At 43.5% G+C, this 20,265-nt stretch overlaps 1 protein-coding gene across 1 annotated transcript in view; it reads right to left on the bottom strand.

The window, feature by feature from the left end:
- LOC124163439 (interleukin enhancer-binding factor 2 homolog) overlaps positions 1-20,265 on the bottom strand; it is a 38,866-nt gene that overhangs the window by 8,615 nt on the left and 9,986 nt on the right. Inside the window, exons 6-8 of the mRNA XM_046540347.1 lie at positions 18,021-18,141; positions 17,336-17,447; positions 16,811-16,984 (exon numbers count right to left, since the gene is read on the bottom strand). Of these exons, the coding sequence (XP_046396303.1) occupies positions 16,811-16,984; positions 17,336-17,447; positions 18,021-18,141 (407 nt within the window). The remainder of the gene's footprint in view (positions 1-16,810; positions 16,985-17,335; positions 17,448-18,020; positions 18,142-20,265) is intronic.

The following is a 20,265-nucleotide window of genomic DNA, read 5'->3' as shown; positions in this document are numbered from 1 at the left end:
CCTCCCACCAAAGGGCAAGGGACCCCGTCCATTCATACGGATGGGGTTTTTCCCGTCTCGTCTCCGAGAGGCCTAGGCTGTTGACGTATTCCATGTGTTGCTTATTTTGGGTTTCCCCTTAAAAGTTTGAAAGAAACATGCCCCCTATCTCGTTTCCTTTGCGCATTTACGGGCAGAAAGATGAAGCATAAATTCTTATCGCGAATTACTCCGGGTTATAGTATCATTCCGAAGTTTCCGCGTTTCAAAGTGATACTTGTAAGAGCAGTTTCATTTAGATTATTATAAGGTGCGAGACGACGAGCGTCGCCTCGAACGGACTTCCTCTGAGCCCCAGCCATTAAGCACGTTCCTGCTGTCATCGGAAGAGTCGCCTGACAAACAATCCCTTCGGTGACTCCAGGGCGTGGGCTTGTGGCTGCTAGGGTCGGCAGTTGGTGTTGTGCAGCGAAACAAGGTGTATGGCTTGGGACTGAATAAAGGAAGTTGCTTGTGTGAGAGAATTTGGACTTGTTCCCTGCTTTGCTTCCCCCGAACCCCTTTACCGTCGGCGAAGACGACTTACATCTGGTGTCCGAAGTGGGGGATCTTTGCTAAATTCTAGGGGAAGCAACTGCATATCAAGTCACAAACAAAGGTGGAGAACAATCAAGAATGACGGGTCGGATCAGCTTATCGGGCCGCAAGATGAACCTCCAGCAGGCGGTGGATGAGCTATCCGCGCAACTGCGGATTCTCAAGGAAGAAAACGAAGGTTTTCGGGCCCGTGCGGATAACACAAAGGGGGAAGGACAAATCACGGGGAAGTCATTCTCAATGGTATCCTCCATTGAGTATTTCTCTGGCGCCGCGGGGGAGAACGTGGAGACGTTCTTCTCGCAAGTGGAGCAGGTGGCGAAACTTAGTGGTTGGAGCGACGACGACAAGCTAAGTGTGATCACCTTACGCACCCGCGGGGGGGCACTAGAGCACCTGCGGGCGAAGGAGAGAGCAGGGACTGTTAAAACATATGATGACGCTCGGAAGTCTCTGTTAGAAAGGTACCGGGGGGTTAAAAACCGACGGTTCTACAGAGAGATGCTTGCTTGCATCCGCATGGCACCCAGGGAGCGGATCGAGGAATTTGCGGACCGCATTCGTGAATTGAACAGCCACACGTGGAAGGAGGAGGAAGATGCCGCAGCGGCCGCGATACGCCAATCCGAAGCGGATGAAAGGGCTTTGGACACGTTTTTAAACGGCCTACCGGGCAGAGTGGGGGAACATACGCGTCTTGCGATGCTGGAAACCTTCGACGCAGCCGTTAATGTGGCCGTGCGTATACGCGAGGCAGAGAGGAGGGCTCATCCGGAGACGGAAGAGAGAAACGTTTTCACGATGCGTGAGGGAGTCTGTCATGCTTGTGGGCAACCCGGCCACTTTGCGAGAGAGTGTGCAAACAGGGGTGGAATGCGGTGCTTTAACTGCGGTGGACAAGGACATTGGGCGAGGAATTGCCGAGTGGGGGGGCGGATGCGCGTCGGGGGGCGCGTTGAGCCGTCTTTAAACGTTTCCGGGGCCGAGCAGGCCGCCCGCCAAGGCCCCCGGTAAAGTCTTTGATTCCATGTGTGCACCGTGAAGGGGGAATGGAGGACTTAGCGGTGATTGTCACGTGTGAATATAAGAGGCGGCGTATGTTAGTGGACACTGGGGCCCAGGTGAGTCTAGTGACTAAGGAATGCTGTGGGGGACAAGTTCCACATAGGTCTCGTTTTAGGATAAAGGGTCTGACGGGTAGATGTATTTGGAATTACGGAGAGGTAGTGCTTCCGGTATGGTTCGGAAGCGATGTGCATAATCTTCGGGCCCAAGTAGTGGACACCTTGGGCGGGTATGAAGGCCTTATTGGTATTGACTTCCTTCGTGAAACGGGGGCCATTATTGACGTGAAAAAGGGGGAACTCTCAATTGGGGGGTCAATAATTCCCTTGACCGAGAGAGGAAGAGCGAGATCCGGAGAATTCGCACTGCGGTCAGAGGAGGCATTTGGAGAGGGGCCGGGATGTGCGGTGACGACCATGAGAGGATTTACGACGGGGGGCGTGGCTTCCACCACCAGAGGGGGCGGGCCCGGAATTATGTCATGGGAATGACCGAGGGACGTGTCGACAGCCGGCCCGGAAGGGAAGCCAGAGGTCGCCGAGAGAAATTTTGACAGCCCTGGGGCGGGAAAACCAAGGAGGAGAGCTAGGCGGCAGCGCGGAAGGAAGCGGCGGAGGGCGGGCGGAATGGCTATCCTACCGACGGACTCTTCGGTGGGACAGGCGGAGGGGTTGGAGGGGCCTGATTTCGTGGGTCATGAGGGACCTTGGAGCCGCCGGCCACGTGTGGATGTGCCGGTTCGACTCCCAGCGGCGGAAGTAATCCCAGCCCGTTCATCGAAGCTCGTATCCCTCCCCTTACCCGGGCGGGAGTGGACGGAGGGAGAAGAGTGCGTGCTGGAGCCGGCTCTCGAGATGGAGGAGTGTTTAGTTGCCCGGTGTTTGTGTCGGGTGGACGGGGAAGGAAGCGCGAAGGTGCGCGTGAGTAATTATGGGGAGTCGGCAGTAAATCTATGCAAGGGCACAGTAGTGGCGACAGTGAGCGATGTAGATTTTGTTCCAAATGAAAGATTCTGCGGAGATGATATTGAGGGTGCATGCGATAGGAACGTGCGCTCTGTGGAGAGTACGAGTTTGTGCGAGCTTTCGGATAGTGACATTGAAGGGAAATTGACGCACCTGAATGGGGGGGAAAAAGCTGTTATGCGTCCCCTAATAGGAAGGTACAGGCATTTGTTTTCATTAACGGGAACACCCCCTGCGACCCACTTGGTAGAGCATCATATTCCTACAGGTGACGCCCGTCCCATTTATCGGAGACCCTATCGCACTCCGCATCATTTAAAGCCTTTAGTGGAGGATTTTGTGAAGGAACAGTTGGAAGGGGGAATAATATCGCCTAGTCACAGCCCTTGGGCCTCACCCGTTGTGATCGTGCCAAAGAAATCTGAGGACGGAAAGCCTAAGTACCGGTTCTGCATAGACTACCGTGCTTTAAATGCAATTACTAAACCGGATGTATACCCACTTCCAAACATTACGGAAACCTTGGACTATTTGGGGGGGTGTAGGTATTTCTCGACCCTCGATCTAACGGCGGGTTATCACCAAATTCCCATGGCCCCTGAGTCACGCGAGAAGACTGCCTTTACTGTAAATAGCGGATTATACGAATACCAACGTATGCCAATGGGACTAAGAAACGCGCCAAGTGTATTCCAACGTATGATGGACGGAGTCTTCAGGGGAATGACCCCCACAGAGTGCTTGGTGTATCTCGATGACGTTATTGTATTTGGCGGGTCGATTGAAGAGCATGCAACGCGGTTGGGACGAGTGTTTGAGAGGCTCGAGTCGGCCAGGTTGTCCTTGAAATTGACAAAATGTCACTTTGCCCTTTCTCAAGTAAGCTATCTAGGCCACATTATCAGCGGAAAGGGTATTCAACCGGACCCAAGTAAGATTTCGGCGGTAATGGACTTCCCCACCCCCAAGACGGTAAAGGAGAGACAATCGTTTTTAGGAATGACTAATTATTACCGTCGATTTATTAAAGATTATGCCATCCTCGCTCGCCCGCTTACAATGTTACTGAAAAAGGGAACTGCATTCCTTTGGGCTCCGGAGTGCGACGAAGCAGTGGAAGGGCTAAAACGGGCGTTGACGAGCAGCCCAGTGTTGGTATATCCAGATTTCTCCTTGCCTTTCATCATAGCGACGGATGCAAGTAATTTCGCGATAGGTGCTGTCCTATCACAGGTGGTCAATAATGAGGAGCACCCGGTCGCATTCGCATCGAGGCAATTAAAGAAACCGGAAGCGAATTATACGACGACGGAGAAGGAACTTTTGGCCATTACGTGGGCGGTGGGACACTTCCGGTGTTACATCTACGGTCGGAAATTTACCATTTTGACAGACCACGCCGCGCTCACTTGGCTTTTTGGATTAAAGGACCCCAGTAGCAGGTTAATGAGATGGACTTTGAAATTGAGCGAGTACGATTACGAAGTAATTCATAAACCTGGTAAGACCCATGCAAATGCCTTAAGCAGGAAGATTCGCCAAATATCCGTGGAAGAGGTTCTAAATTTTCGGAAGGAGCAGGAAAAAGATCCCGAGTGTATTGAATGGAAAGGAAGAGAGGGATTCGTGGTCGATGGGGGTATACTATGGAAGGAAACGGCAATGGGAAAAAGAGTAGTAGTGCCTCGCAGCTGCCGGGAGAAAGTGCTCCGTCAGTGCCACGACCATATACTGTCAGGACATTTAGGTGTACAGGCAACAGGAAGTAGGGTTAAAAGGGACTTTTGGTGGCCATCCTATTCGCGAGATGTCAAGAAGCATGTAAAGGGCTGCATTGCATGTAGTCAGAGGAGCCCTTATGGTAGGTGCAAGGCCCAATTACAAGCACTACCAGCAGCGAATAGGCCTTTCGAGTTTATTGCAATAGACATTGTGGGTCCCCTTCCGAAGACAGAGGAGGGTTATAGGTATATCTTGTCGATACTCGATCATTTCTCGAGGTATTTAGTGATGGTACCATTAACAGATCAGAAATCTGAATCCGTTTCAGTGGCACTAGTGAAGCAATGGATACTGAGGTTCGGAGTGCCGGAAACACTTCTTACTGATCAGGGAACTAATTTCATGTCAGAACTTTTTCGACAGATCTGTAAGTTGTTACGAATAAATCAGTTGAGGACGTCACCCTTCCACCCAGAATGCAACGGGCGAGTGGAGAGAGTTCATAGAACTATTGCGCAGATCCTCAGTCATTATGTCAATTTAAGAAACAACGATTGGGGGCGCCATATTGACTTTGCCGTCGCGGCCTACAACTGTAGTTTTCATCGTAGCACAGGTTTCACCCCTCATGAATTGGTATTTGGACGTCAAATGATATCGCCTTTCCAATGCATCGGAGTTGGCGTATTAGAGAAAGAGCACCCCGGGGTGTCTGGATTAAGGGACAGATTAAAGGGAATGTGGGAAAAGTGTGCGAATAATGATCGCATAGCAGAAAGGAAGCGGAGAGAGGCCGTGAAGGGGAAGGGTAAGCGTTGGCAATACAAGGAAGGAGATTACGTGTTTTTAAGTGATCCTTGTATGAAGGTAGGGCAAGTGAAAAAATTTCATAAACCATGGAAGGGGCCATACCGCATATTAAAAGTGGTGTCGACATGTAGCCTAATGTTGGAGCTCCCATTCCGCAGCATATTGGTACACAGGAATCGCATTAAACCCTATTTTGGCCCCATTCCCCCTCCGAGTTTAGGAACAGCTGATCGCAGGCCAGGCAGGCCGAGGAAGGAGCGGGCATCACCGCCCTCCCAGCCGTCCGAAGACGCCGCTGTTACTTCTGAGGCCGAATGGGAGTGCGAGGGAGTGGGCGTGGTCGCCCCGGCCGTCGGGTCCGACGATGGGTGGGACACAGCTGAGGAGGAATCATCGTGCAGCACGGAGCCTCCCTACATCCCTCCCCCCCAAGTGCATCCATTGCCGGCCGAACGTTCTCCCTACTACCTCAGATCGTCGGAGCCAAGTGTTGACCCTCCTCCCTCCCCCCTTCCTGAGTCGGCGGGAGACCCCTCAGTGTCCCCTCCGCCCCCACAGCCTTCGCCGTTGGGACGCTCCCCTTATTTCCTTCGTCCACGGGCAGCTCGACCGTCGGTGGAGGGGGTGTAATTTGGGCAGTGATGATGGAAGAGGGTGGTGGCTGGAGGAAACGTAGAACCCGAGAGCTATCGCTGTGTCTGGTTTATGTCTCTCATTTGTTTTAATTTTTGTAATTTCTTTTAATTTGGATTATTTTGGGTTTGGGACATGTACTTATTATATTCTGGATGGGTTGATTTCTTTGGTTTAATTGCTTCGGGAGTGTTAGCAACTCACTTTGGGGGGGATGTGGATGTAAGAGCAGTTTCATTTAGATTATTATAAGGTGCGAGACGACGAGGGTCGCCTCGAACGGACTTCCTCTGAGCCCCAGCCATTAAGCACGTTCCTGCTGTCATCGGAAGAGTCGCCTGACAAATGATCCCTTCGGTGACTCCAGGGCGTGGGCTTGTGGCTGCTAGGGTTGGCAGTTGGTGTTGTGCAGCGAAACAAGGTGTATGGCTTGGGACTGAATAAAGGAAGTTGCTTGTGTGAGAGAATTTGGACTTGTTCCCTGCTTTGCTTCCCCCGAACCCCTTTACCGTCGGCGAAGACGACTTACATACTATATATTATAACTAAATGCAGAGCAATTTTCCCATCAATCCGATGCTCCATAGAATCAGGTAAAATCGGAAATACAGAAAGACTAACAGAAAACAAAAGAGCGATTCGCCGGGGCGTGAGACTCCGCCGTAGACGAAATATAGCTCGCATCGCATCGCTGGCCGCTCACCGGGCGGCTGGGTCGAGGCCCGGCGAGGAGTGGGCCAATTGCCGGCATGCCTTCCCCCTGACGGGCGGTGAATTGACGAATCGGGCATCTTTGATCGCAGATATCTCGACTCACAGGTCACGAGGGCACGGGAAATTTCACACATTTCATTTTTTTGCATTAATCTACAAATGTGCACAGTTTGAAGCAAAAGTGGGCGTTACACTCCGTTAATGTTCCTTCTTAGCCCAAAAGGTGTGTAAAAATGAATTTCGGCAATTGGTATTATACTTTTATTAGATTGAGTTATTAGTGATGTGCACGTAATTCAAAAAAGGATGATACCAAACACGACGTATTTCTAACGTTATTTAACCATTTTAAGCAAGGAAATAGTTGGAATAATAAGATGGTGATTTCTGGCGAATATCGATATCCTCGCAGCTGATAGTGAGCTTCACGGCAGTTGATGCGGATTCTTTTCGAAAACAGGGCGTCTGGTTACAATTTACGAGTTATGCTACACGTCTCACCTGTCTGAGGTGCTAACGAAGCGGTCTTCTCAGGATATTTTGTTTCTCCCTACTAGCAATCTGAATTCATCTGCTCATCTAGAGATACTCTACTTATTGTTAGAAATGAGTGGGTAAGTTGCCTTGTCTATAGGATAAAAAATTTCATTGCGCAGTCATATGGTCATGCTTCACCCTCTGCAGTAAGCTCTGCTTACGCCGTACGCGATAGCATTAGTGCCGAACTTCACCTCGTTAGAGTGGTTCCGTACTTTCCAGGGTGGGTTGACTTAAAACCAGCGAGTGTTTTCCGTGTGGGTTTAATCGAGTCCGGTTTCATTTTTATTAGTTTTATTTAGAGATGGGTCGAATAGCAGATTTCTCGAATTCGAATATTAAATCATTGCTCGAATATTCGAATACCTCGAATACTAGAATTGCACAAAGCATATTATTTCTTTAAGCTTCTTATTTCTTACTAAGTTTCTGTTTCCCTTGATGAACGTATAAATAAAAAGGTATACAGTGGAACCCCGATCTATCGTTTTTCAGGGGGGGGGGGGGGAGGGGGCGAAAAAAACGATAAATGCGGGAATGTTTGACTAGGTTGCCTATGCAGCAGGAAACCCAGGATTTTGGCGAGTAATTAAGATTTCCTTTAAAGGATTCAAACCGGAATTTAGCTGATTAATGGAATATTTTAATTTTATGGAAACAATTTGGGCTTATAGTTGATTCAACTAACATATCATTCAAATATCCTAAGGGGACACACCACCTCACGAAAAAATGATTGCATGCCATCTCGGCTTTTACACTGCTACGATGGATTTCTGTCTAATGTATATATTCTTATCTACCAAACTCCATTTCTGCGGCATGCCGATCTGATACTCGGCTTCATCCAACTTCTTATTTTCAACAGGTAGCTCGCTTTACCCTCACTCCTACTGTCGAGTGCTAGCGGACAATCCGAGGCGTTTTGCAAAATACACGCGCTTCTCCACCGGATTTCTTCAATTATTTTCAGTCCATCTTTGGAAGTTCTCACGAGATTAGCAGATGAATTCGAATTGCTAGCGGGGAGAAACCAAATGTCCTGAGAAAATATCCCTTCGACTGTGACAATAGAGATTTATAGCATAATTCATAAATTGTAACTTGATGTATGTTTTCGAAAAAAAATACGGCATCAACTTCCGAGGAGCTCACAATCAGTTGTGAGGATATCGAGTTTCGCCAGAATGCTAAGTCTCCGTCGTATTTTGACATTTATTTCTTTGCGTAAAATGCTTAAATAAACTCAGAAATACGTCGTGTTTGGTCATATTCTTTTTGAAATTACGCGCACATTACTAATATTTCAATTCAATAAAGGTGTAACATCAATTGACGAAAGTCATTCTTAGACACCTTTTGTGCTAATAGATGACTCATGCAGCGGTTGACCTCCACAGAAATGGGGAACTTCGAAGCTGGTAGGAAAAAAAAGGTCAGTGAGGGAGAAAAGGGAGGGCCCCAAACAAGTTTCTATTGTTCTCGTGTAACTTGGTATTTTTTCGAAGCTAAGGTCTTCGTAATATGATCCCTGCGCGAGCTGTGACCTTTTTTTATTTCGAAGAAGAGGAAAGCCTCAGAGGGGGGCTAGTGCTGAATGGAGGGGGATACCGGATCTTGGGAAATGCGCTAATGTAAGTATCCCACGGTACTCACGCAGCAGTTAGGCCCGTATCGTCAGTCGCTTCTTTAGCCATCCTTCATCTTCCTCGGCTCCTAAAGGATAGATTTCAGTTCGAGAGACGTCCGAAGGTCTTCCTCAGCGCACTTTGCTGGTGAAGGACTCCTCGCTTCACAACCATTTCATCACTTTAAAGATTTTTAAACAGGCCTTACATAAAAGATAGGTCGGTAGAAATGATTTTGTTTTTATTATTTGTGATGGCGATAACGTTTTCATTTTGTTTACGCTCATTTTTCTGTTTATTTCTGCTTTACATTGCAATGTTATCCGTAAGCCGGTGCATCAAAGGCAATGATTGAACAGCGTATTATCATGGATATTAAAGCTGTAAGGAGATGTTTGTGTATTTCGACACATAAAAACCTTAATTAGAGGTATTCCTGAGGCATAATCATTCGCGATCATGTTGAATGACATGTGATAAAAGTCGTCATATTAGACTCAATCCATCACCCAGCACGTTAAAATCATCTCTACATCGATGTAAAAAGCCTACAAATAAAGTTTTCTTGCGCATCTGCACTAGAAATGGATATGGAGTAACTACGTAATGCAAATGTGTGCATCAAGTAAGCTTAGAAAGCTCTTAAGCTTAGGAAGGGAAAGTTTAGTCACATCTTATTCACATTTCAACGCAAAGGTTGATTATTTACACTAATAAAATATAATTGCCTTTGTGTGAGACATCTTCACTGTAACCGATTTAGCCCAGTGGTTAGCGCCCGTCGCTACCACGTGGAGGGTCCACGTTCAATTCTGCTTGATGGTGAATTTTTTTAGCTTTTTTTTTTTATTTCTTTAGCATAAACTTACGTTAAGCTATTAATTTTATGATTTTAAATCAGAATAGTGTTTTATTGATTGAAAATCTTTCACGCGCACTGTGCACGCTACGTCGGTTTTCTTATCTTTTGATTTTGATAGTTTTTATCGAACTGCTGTGGCCATTTCGGTATCAATTACCAAACCAGTTTGATATAATTTATCAAACTGGTTTGGTAATTGTTACTAAATTTTTCAATGAGCCATAAGACGACCGAAAAGTTTGATAAATGTCATCAGAATTCGATAGTTCTAACTAAACCTTTTTTCCGCGTACGATTACTTATCTCGGCAATACTTGAGGAATTGCCAAAATCCAGTGGAATTTTATTCGGAAAGGGAATGATGGCTTTAAAATAAAACAACACGTTGGCAAACAACTTTTTGCATTATATTACCTACACCCCAGGAATTATTTAATCATCATGTTGGCTTACGTTAATGCTGAATTGTTTAGGTGTACGTTTCGACTACTAAAGACTATTGTTGATATTTACTAATCATCTAACTGAGGAAACTTGTTGCTTTTTTCCCACGCTTCGGTCTGTTGTATATTTGAAGTATGAATTATCTATGAATTTTCGGTGAATTTAATTTCTGATTCCAATGCAAACTGTCACTGCGTCCGTTTTCTTATTTTCTTGAATATCCCTATGTTTGATTACCAAATTAAACAGAAAAACTCTTTCCGCGTTACCCATTTGCTCCATTTCGGCATATTTTGTGGCCCATGTGACGCTAGGTGAGTTATGTTTTGTCTTTGTTTGACTGGATGAACGGATCTCAGAACCGGACATTCCATGAGCGACGAAAATGATCCAAAAGACCAGCTTAAGTCGGAAGATAAAGAAGAGCTTCACTGAGGATCGTCTCTCGAACGTAATCGCGTCCTTCGCGAAGGAGGCCGCCGAAGGAATCCTAAGTGAAGACGAGATCTGAAGGAGCGACTGACGATATGGGCCTTAACCTCCAGAAATGGGGAACTTCGAAGCAGGTAGCCAGAAAAAGGTCAGTGGGTGAGAAAAGGGGGGAGGGCGTGAAACACGTTTTTATTGTTCTCGTAACTCGATATTTTTTTCGAAGCTAAGGTCTTCTTAATGCGATCCCTGCGCGAGGTGGGACCTTTTGTTTGATTTCGTAGAAGAGGAAAGCTTCAGTGGGTGAGGCGAGTGCTGAATGGAAGGGGATAGCAGATCGTGGGAAATGCACTAAGGTTGCTATCCCACGGCACTGAGGTTCTCCTGGTGGGGGGAATCGGGGATTTTCGGATTTTTTCACCCGACCATTTTCGGTTCCCCTCGTCGAACTCTTTTCACCGCTAAAATCCACAAATTTGATGTAATTCGTCAACTTGCGTAAAACGGCGCTGTGAGCACTAATTACTACAGTTCTCTACATTTTTCCGAGTCAACTACCAACGACGTGCATGCGACAGTGTATGACGCGAAATTCAAAGTATTCGAGGTATTCGAAGCGGTACTTTTCGCATAACTATTCGAAACCTCGAATATCGAATACTTTCTAGTATTCGAGGTATTCGAGTATTCGCGGATACTATTCGCACATCTCTAGTTTTATTCTTATTCGTCTTCAGACCATGGCCTTTCTGATGACACAAGTGAGAACTTTAAAAGATGGACTGAAAATAATTGAAGACGAAGAAAAGAATCTGGGCTAGAAATGCACGAATATTGCAGAACGCCCCGGTATGTCCACTAGCACATGACGGCAGGGGTGGGGGTAGAGCGAGATCCCTGGTGAAAACGAGAAATGGGATGAAGCCGAGGATCAGGTGGGCGTGCCGCTGACGATTAATGCCACATTGCCTCAATCACATTAAAAATTTAATTGTTAGAAAGGAACATTTCAAATAATAAACTATTTTTGGCCTTCTTGATCCATCTCATAACTAATCACTGCGACGGCGAAATCAGTTGTTTGAGGCATAACACGCACATTTCTCTCGTAAATACGTGTACTTGAAATGGCATTTGATGGATAAGAATTTTTACATCGGACAGAAATGCATAATAGCAGTGAAAATTCTGAGTGGAGTGAAACATTTTTTTAGCAAGGCGTGTTCCTTCAGGATATTTGAAAGAGATATAATTCGAATCAACAATATGACCTTAGTGTTTCGATACAGGAATAATATTCCTGTAATTAGCTAATATCTTTTTTGGAATCCATTAATGAATGTCATAATTCGCAAAAAAAATCCAGCATTTCCTAGGACATAGGCAACCCGGACAAACTTTCCCGCATTTACCGTTTTCCCGCATTCATCGTTTTTTTCATCCATCCCCTTGAAAAACGATAAATCGAGGTTCCACTGTATTTATATCCGATAAACGTAAGCATAAATCCATACGAAAGGCGATATTTTTTCCGTCACTAAATTTCCTTACTCAAACAACAACTAACTATTCAAACAATTAATAAGTGCCGCACTGAATAAAAATCATGCAAAGCATTGTTTTGTCAATCATTATGCCAATGCACAACCGACGAAGCCATTTTTCTATGCACTTAATTAGCGCATTTACGTAATCATTCTATTGTTTTGGTATTTTCCACTGAAAATTCAAAAATTAACTGACAAAACTGTATCGCGGTTATTTAATGCCTCAAATGTTTCCATTGGTGTATGTTTATTGTTGCTGTACGTTAAGCGGCAGTGAAGTGAAATAACGTATTGCATTTGTTTCTACAGTCGAAAATGGTGGAAGGTTGTATAACGTTCCTGCCTTGGAAGGCTTTTTCTATCAGATAATGTAATATTTTCACTATCTACAGTAAAAATTTTGCTAAGCTTGAAAAATGATGTGATTAAAATTGCCGTTGTTAAAAAAGTTCCTTTTTGAGTGTTACGCTCGCGACGTATTTGAAATAATACACCGAGTTTACCACGGCACTGCAAACGAGAGTCAGTTGTTCTGTGAGTTCTTCCAGCGGCCACCAGTAGGGGCTTTCTCTAACTCGTTAACGTTTTGTTGTTAACGGGTTGTTAACGAAAGTCCTCTCTTGCAACGACACCCTATTATCGAAAGTGTGTTTCTGTATCTCACCTTAACGACAGCTCGTCGTTGCAAAACAAGACCACGGTTCGTCGATAGCAAACAATACACCGTCGGCGCCTGCGAGTGAGGCTAGAATTTTCGACCAATCACATGCCTAGATTTATTCGTTCGGTAGCATTGCCTAACTACGGTAACCACGGTAACTAATAAACGATAAATAGTCACCATAAATAAACAAGAATCTGCTAAAGAACGCACCGGTCGATTTGGAAAAGAATAATAAATGATGGAGAAAACTGATGAGTATCATTTTAGTAGTGGATTCATGTACTGTTTTTATAATGTGTCGTAATATATTTCCATGAAGAAAAAAATAAAATATGGGGGAAACTAGTGTAAATAAGCGTGTATATTCAAGGATTCAACAGTCGTCTATTGAAGAATATCGGCTACTTTTGGTGCACTATGTATCGTAATGTTCAAGTATAATTATCTTGAAGAGGACTTTCTCTGCTACTTACTCGTTCACCTACGCCTATAATAATTTCACTCTCGTGATTTTAGTAGTAACAAAATTATTTTTATTAGTATTGTAACAATGTAAATTTCGGAGTGCATCTTCAGCCACGGCTTGTTTACATCGTTTGCCTTATTTCCGCTTTAAGTCCACAACTTCCACAGCGGTAGTTATTCAATTAGAAAAACTTATTGACGCTTTCATCATATTTTGAGATGCTTTAAATCAATTCGTTGATAACAAATACCGAGATTACGCGGATGTCATGGAAGGAATCAACGTGAGTGTTGTGATTGTAAGCTCGTGTCACATACTTAACGCTTTTTAGTGTCAATGTCTTGAGTAAAGATTACGGAAGTGTTAATGTTGTTGGTGTTGTTATTACTTATAATTATATTCTACGCAAAGCAAAGATAAGCACAATAAAGTAAACATAGAAAAAAATGTGCATTTAAGGAAGTAATATGAATATTTTCATAGTCGCCCACCATGTTGAGGCATCGAATCACTGATTAAATTCACACAAAAGCAAAGCGTAGCAAATGTTTATCGTTGGTAGCCACAATAAGGCATAGGAAATCACTGCAATCAGCAGCTGAAAATGATACTAAAATAAGTGTATGCATGTACCCATCAAAACACAGGCATATTTTTCGTTGGGACTTAGTTTAACAGCATTGCAAAAGTTAAAAGTGACGACTAATGAGTTCTGAGTAAATGAGGGAAACCGTAATTATTTTCGTGAACGGTGGCTTTAGCCAGCCAAAAAAAGGCGTCAAAAAACACGTCAGTGTTACGGCCACATCGGGGGTTATTCAAAAGGTTGTTTTGAATTAAAAATCTGGCGAAAATTAGGATTCTGAACATTCCTAAGTCGTCTTCTCTGCACTAGATGCTTAATTACATTTGCGCTCTCCTCAAGATGTGATTAGATCCCTACCTAAAAAGTTAAGACCGATCAATCGAGCCTAAATAAACTATCGACTGAAAATAATCGGAGCACTATATTGGAATGTGTAAATGTTATTTTCACAAGGTAAATAACTTTCTTAAATCTACTTCAAACAACATGTTTACTCCCCAGCAAAAACTAATGTCTCTGTTGCCACTTTTTATAATCATTGATTGCTGCAAAACGTTTTAATGCTTTCCATCTCCTTTGCAAAAGTGTATCTATAATTTTTCAAGTAAAAATACCTTTATCCCTTTGTGGTAGCAGAATCATAACTTTACCACGCACTGAGCAACCGATACCTAAAAACATTATAGCGGGCGTCGATAAGCTTAAGACGGGCTCCCAAGTCCCCCGATAAGCTATCGGCATTTTTCGTTAGTGCTATCGAGAAAATATCGTTAAGCGAGCGTAGAGAAAACCAATTGTCGTTAGTGAAGATTTTCGATAAGCTAACGACGCAGCAACGTCGATAAGACTTGCTATCGAGTTAGAGAAAGCCCCTACAGGGGATGCTCGGCTACCCACGTGACGGGAGAGAGCGTCAGTACGACTCCGACCACTGACGCGAATAGTTCACCCCTGTGAATCCGCAACGGAGAATAAATACGTCCATCCGGACAATTCACGCTGAGAGTCATTGCATCGTACATCCTACATCATCGCTAAGGCGCACTACCTACCTTCAGAGGCATCATTGCAATAAATACCTCGTACTGCAAGGGTTTTGTCGGGGAGTAGGATGTAAAAAAGTTCCGTTACGTCTATGTTATATCACGCGGGGAATGCGTCTTAAGATACTTATGATCGGAGTCCTTTCTTCCACGAATTCGGGTTTACACCGCATGGATCACCAGCAATTATGAGGGGAGATAACGCTTTGGTGCTTTGCATTAGTATAATCAACGTTCCGCACTCTTGAAATTCTCAATTCGCAATCTATCCCTGAAATACTCCGCTTTAGGCTTAGGCATAGCGTCTTTCTCAGAAGTTCCCGCAGATTGGAGTGGGAAAAACCACCCGAACAAAGCTCCTTATAACTCAACATAGTCTGCATTCCTTGGGCGCTTTTGTTTTTTTTTAATTGTGAAGAGCGAATAGGAAGATAAATTAATTTGGACACTCTCATATTACTCCTTTATTTTTATTTTCTCGCTTAGACGTGTTTGGTGTTTTTTTGGCCATGTAGTCTGCCATCAAATGCTTTCTATTCACGCAACTCACGGACGTGCGGGTATGCTGCCGACTGCTTTCTGCCGCCCGAGGAACAAAAGAAGATCAAGCATTCGCGAATGCTAATGCAACAATATTTTCACCAAAATTAACTACTTATTTATCGAACGACAGTTTACTACATGAATTTGAGACTGAGCACTCCATGTTAACTTCATTTCTAACAGATCGCCAGAAATGACAGAGATTAGGGACTCTTGGTGAAGATATTCCGGCGATGGAAACCCTCGCTATGGCGAGAGCCAATACCAAAAGGGCCTCGTTAAAACGGATATTTTAACATGCTTATTATAGGGTCAATTGACGGTGCATCGGCTATCTCTCGTAATAGCGGGGGGGCTCGCTATAGACCGTACTCGCTTTAACGAGGTTCCACTGTAGTTAACTCTTAATTCTTGACAACTCGAAGCGGAAACATAATAGTGTACAGAATGTTTTGGGTTCAGTTATTTTCAATGAATTTAAATTTATTAGTTGAATCGTTCGCGTTTAGTATTTTGCATCATCATCCGTAGTAACTTTCTTTTGAAATGGTTGTATTTCTTAGAAAGACGTGATTAAATAAAATTTGTTGCTTACATTTCCACTAACTAAAATGTTTGTTGACCTGTATATTGTTTCATGTTCCGTTGTATTACAATCTATCCTTGCTATGCCCTTTTCTTTATTTTTGTGCATTAACATTGGAGGCCGAATATCTTTGCACATCAACTTATATGCCCTTTTGAGCATTAATGAATTCCGCTTCGTGCTGCAATCCCGATGAAGATTAACAAATCACAAGGTCTCAGTCTTTCAGTGTTTGCCGTCTTACACTCATAAAAACCCATCATTTTATGCGTAGTATATTCACGAGTAGGTAAACCGTATGCTTAATCTCTTTCTTTTCTTTACTAGATTCATTTCGATTCATCCACTTTATCTTATGCCTGATAAAAAAACAAAAACTGTCATATATCAGAAGGTGCTTAACTCAAGAGATTGTGAACCTGAGAGAGAGAACCCTCAAAAGAGAGAGAACCCGAATGTGTATTTGCCATGGTACGTTTACGCGGTGCACTTCCCCGACCTGAGTAATAACTAGCGTGCCACTAGTATATGACATATTAAAGCTGATCTGTAGGGGCTATTTCCACGAGATTTTCAGCGTCGATCAAGTATCGGTCTAGTGTGGCGTTAACTTGCTCCAAGAACGGGTTTGGCATTAATAACTGCTTTATAAGACACGTACGTAAGGTGAGTGTCTTAAATTTCCTAAGTTAAAATAAAAAAATTCATCGAAAAAATGCGTTCATAATAAAAAATAAAAATGCGTACATTGATTCAATTCAAACTATTTCATTGTAATATTGGTAGATTTAAATCATTTAAAACTAAAAAGAAGAAAATAACATTAAAAAATAAAAATTTTAAAAACGACATTGTCTCACCGACTAAAAAGAAAATAAAATTCTCTGTCCACATATGAGTCTCAATATCAATACAGTACTTCTAAGGTTCCCTATCCAATTGGGAGCAATAGTCTAATCTGAGGAAGAATGAGGTCGTGAAGTGACTTACTTGCAGGATCTCCACCAGCCGGCCCACCCTCCGCCATTCCCAGAAGGTGTCTGTGACCGCCATGCGCCAGCACCCTGAGGAGCGTCTGCGCCGTCAAGCACACCATGTCCTGCTGCTCCAGCGTCATCGCAGTGTGCACTCGGATGTTGCCACCTTCACACGGGTCGCTAATGCCTGCACACCAAAAATAAAATCTCTCTTTGTCAAATTCACACCAACAGATATAATATTCCCAGACATTCATTATCATACCCTCTTCAAAAGGTGAGAAACTCTAAAGGTTATTTCCTGAATGAACAAACCACAGTACTCAGATATACCACAGTACTACCATTAGTTACAATCTGCATAAACGTGACTTATTTGTGGCAAAAAAAATTTTCACTAGCATAAATGGAAAAACATTCTCTGGCTGGCAGTACTTAGTATTTGAAGCATATAAAGAAGAGAGCGTGAATTAACTTGGCAGCTGATTTGAAATCTGCAATTGTCTGTTCACAAGGTAAAAGATTACAAGAGACTCACCAGCAGATCCTGGAAGGAATAGACCAGCAGCAAGAAGTTGGAGGACCCTGCGGAAGGCTTGGTTGATGGGCAATGCCTGACGACTTGGATTGTTCATTATTGCGTTGTGGGCCTAGTGGGTGGTATGAAAAACATTTTATTGAATGGTAATTGCAGTTCAAAGTACACCAAATGGAGGTGTAACATAATTTATTTAATCACACATTACTGAATGAAGAGTATGAACTCGCCTACTGATAAAAAAATATTCCAAATTAAAAAAGAGGCATCTCTTTACTGTAACCTCTTATTCTTATAACTCAAAATGCAGGCTACCTACAGTATCTCATCAAATTTTACAATTGGCTCCACTCAGCACTGAATATGGGACTGAATAATTTAACTTCATGGAATCAACCATTTGAACATCTTTGAACATTAGAGGCCCATCCCACTTAGTTTCCGGTGAAGGGGCTCCTGAAACAGTGGTTCCTGTCTGTGGTAGAGTAAAATGTTCACATGATCTAATTCGATGGAATGACTAATTCAAGACATATTTGCACTCTACACATAGTAAAATCTCCCATGAAAAAGGCAGGCAATACATTAAAGCTAATTCTAAATTCATCAAAATTCTGCCAATGAGTGACGAGATTTCAAACATGAATCCATCATTAGTGGTCTCTGTGACTAAAGAGTCTCATACCAGGAGATCCAGCATCCATGGTGAAAGTGGTTCCAGACCCTCAAATCGGTTACGAAGATCACGAAGAAGGCGGATAAGAACCTTAATAGGGGAGTGATTACCATTCTCTTCAAACCAGCGACTGAAATTGGAGAAAACATCATGTGAAGACATCCCATGAAAAAGATTGGACCAATTTCAAAATCTTTGGTACACCACCTCCAGCAGGACCTCCAATTTAAGAACCTCTGTCTTTCAGCAAGACAACCATTTACTATCACTTATCACTACTAACACAGTCAAGCATAAAGGAAAAACCATGCAACAGAGCCTCAAACATAAAAATGTCCATCCTGTTGTTTTGAGAAAAATAGGCGCTCATCTCTCGGAGTGTACCACCGCTGTTTTGCAATGTACGTTGATAGTCTGCAGAAAAAAAGTCCAGTCTACACACATTAAAAATAGCCAAAGAGAGGAAAAACTCATGCAGTTGCAAATATTTGGAGAGTGGAAGGGGTGAACCTCATGGTAAATGGGTTGAAGGGGGACTCAGTATCAGCACCACATCCATCAGTATCATGAGTATTGGGAGAGGAACACAGCCGGTTGATCGATTGAAGTAATCAAGCCCATGAGAAGTGGTGTCATAATTCAGTAGGAAGAGTGTGCAGGTGGAGAGTCTTCCTTTCTCGAGCAGCATTCATTCCTCGACCTATTCCAACCCAACCAACGACTAAATGAGGGATAGATTAAATTTTCATTATTTGAATGCTATCAAAACATATTTTCTCGAGGAAGCATTAATACAGTGGAAGCCCCTTATAACGACAGCTGTTGGGAACAGAGAAATCTGTCGCTATAGTGAGTTGTCGTTGTTACAGAATGCAATTACATCGTCACAAAAAAATCACTCATCAGGCGTCACCACGGCTGTTTCTGCCGAGAGGCGAAAATTGCAGCATGATAGCCGTTTTAAATCATTATTTTGAACATTTAATTCACTAATGATCATATTCACTTGCAATCTATGATCAAATCATATGTAATTATGCAGGATGCTATATGCCGAGGCATTAAGAAGTCGATTTTAAAAGTCCCAGCTTCAGACTCACTCGTACTGAACTGTGCATTATGAGCTGTTATTATCCTTATTTCTTGGATGCTCCAAATATACATGTCATAACTACCAGTTATGGCTATGCATCAGACTATTAAATGCTAAAACTTCGGAATCTGTTCAAAAATTCATACCTTCTATCTTTCCGAGTAGTAATGAAAATGATGGGTGGCTGCTGCAATTGGGTGACGAAAGGAGCGTGATAAAATTTTAGGGTTCCACATGAGCATTGCAATTCTATCTTTTTCAGGTTAACGGCGGAATGAAGGTGGAAGTAATCTTCTTATGCTTCAAGTCTGCCTGTATGAATGGTTTACTATCGTGTTTCAAAACAGCCGACTCAAATGCTATCAGAATCATGAAACCGAACAGCATTACGGCATCTAAAAGCATATTAGTCATATCAATTATCTCCGGTGGAAAGGGTGAAAAACTGTTTCAAATAAATAGAAGGACAAATGATAAATTAAGACCACTCTTTGTCTGTCTGTTAGCAATATTTATGTTTCGTAGAGATTCACGCAATCAGACGCAATATCAGCGGACGTAGAGACCTCTAGCGGCAGTAGCGCACACTTTTTGATAGGAATGCTGACTGGATCTGAAGAACGCTCGTAGTGTTAGGCGGCAATAACACAATTTTAACGTTTCTTAGTTCTATTGGTGGGTGGGCTGGGCAATTGCCAATGAATAATAGTACTTTTTTATTCCTTCCACCAATCCTGGATTCAAACGCTCGCAACCACTGCGTGAAGATAGCAGCCGTCATCCAAGCATTTTTATTTGCTTCGTAAGTGCAAGGGAGAGTTTTAACTCCCATAAAACATCGGGGATGGGCGGATTTCCCCACCACGAACGGTTTTAACTTATCTGAACCATCCATATTGGCGCATAAAAGAACAGTTACGCTGTCTTTACTTTTCTTCCCTCCTTTGCAGGGGTCCGTTCGAGTCGCAAACCATCCATCCGAGCACTTAAAATTGTCTTCACCAAGCCTCTCACACAAATACTCAGCTTTAGCCTTCATCATTGGGCCGGTGATAGGAATCCTTGCGGCTCTTTGCTGGCAAAACCACGAGAAAAGAGCAGTTTCTAGCTGCGGATGCTCTCCGGGCCGCAGGTGTTTTTGAGTGCTTGGACGCCCTTCTT

This window comes from Ischnura elegans, chromosome 8 (genome assembly GCF_921293095.1).
Source record: "Ischnura elegans chromosome 8, ioIscEleg1.1, whole genome shotgun sequence".
NCBI classification, from domain to species: domain Eukaryota; kingdom Metazoa; phylum Arthropoda; class Insecta; order Odonata; family Coenagrionidae; genus Ischnura; species Ischnura elegans.
The sequence above is the reverse complement of the archived record's forward strand: the minus strand, read 5'-3'. Positions and strand labels throughout refer to the sequence as shown.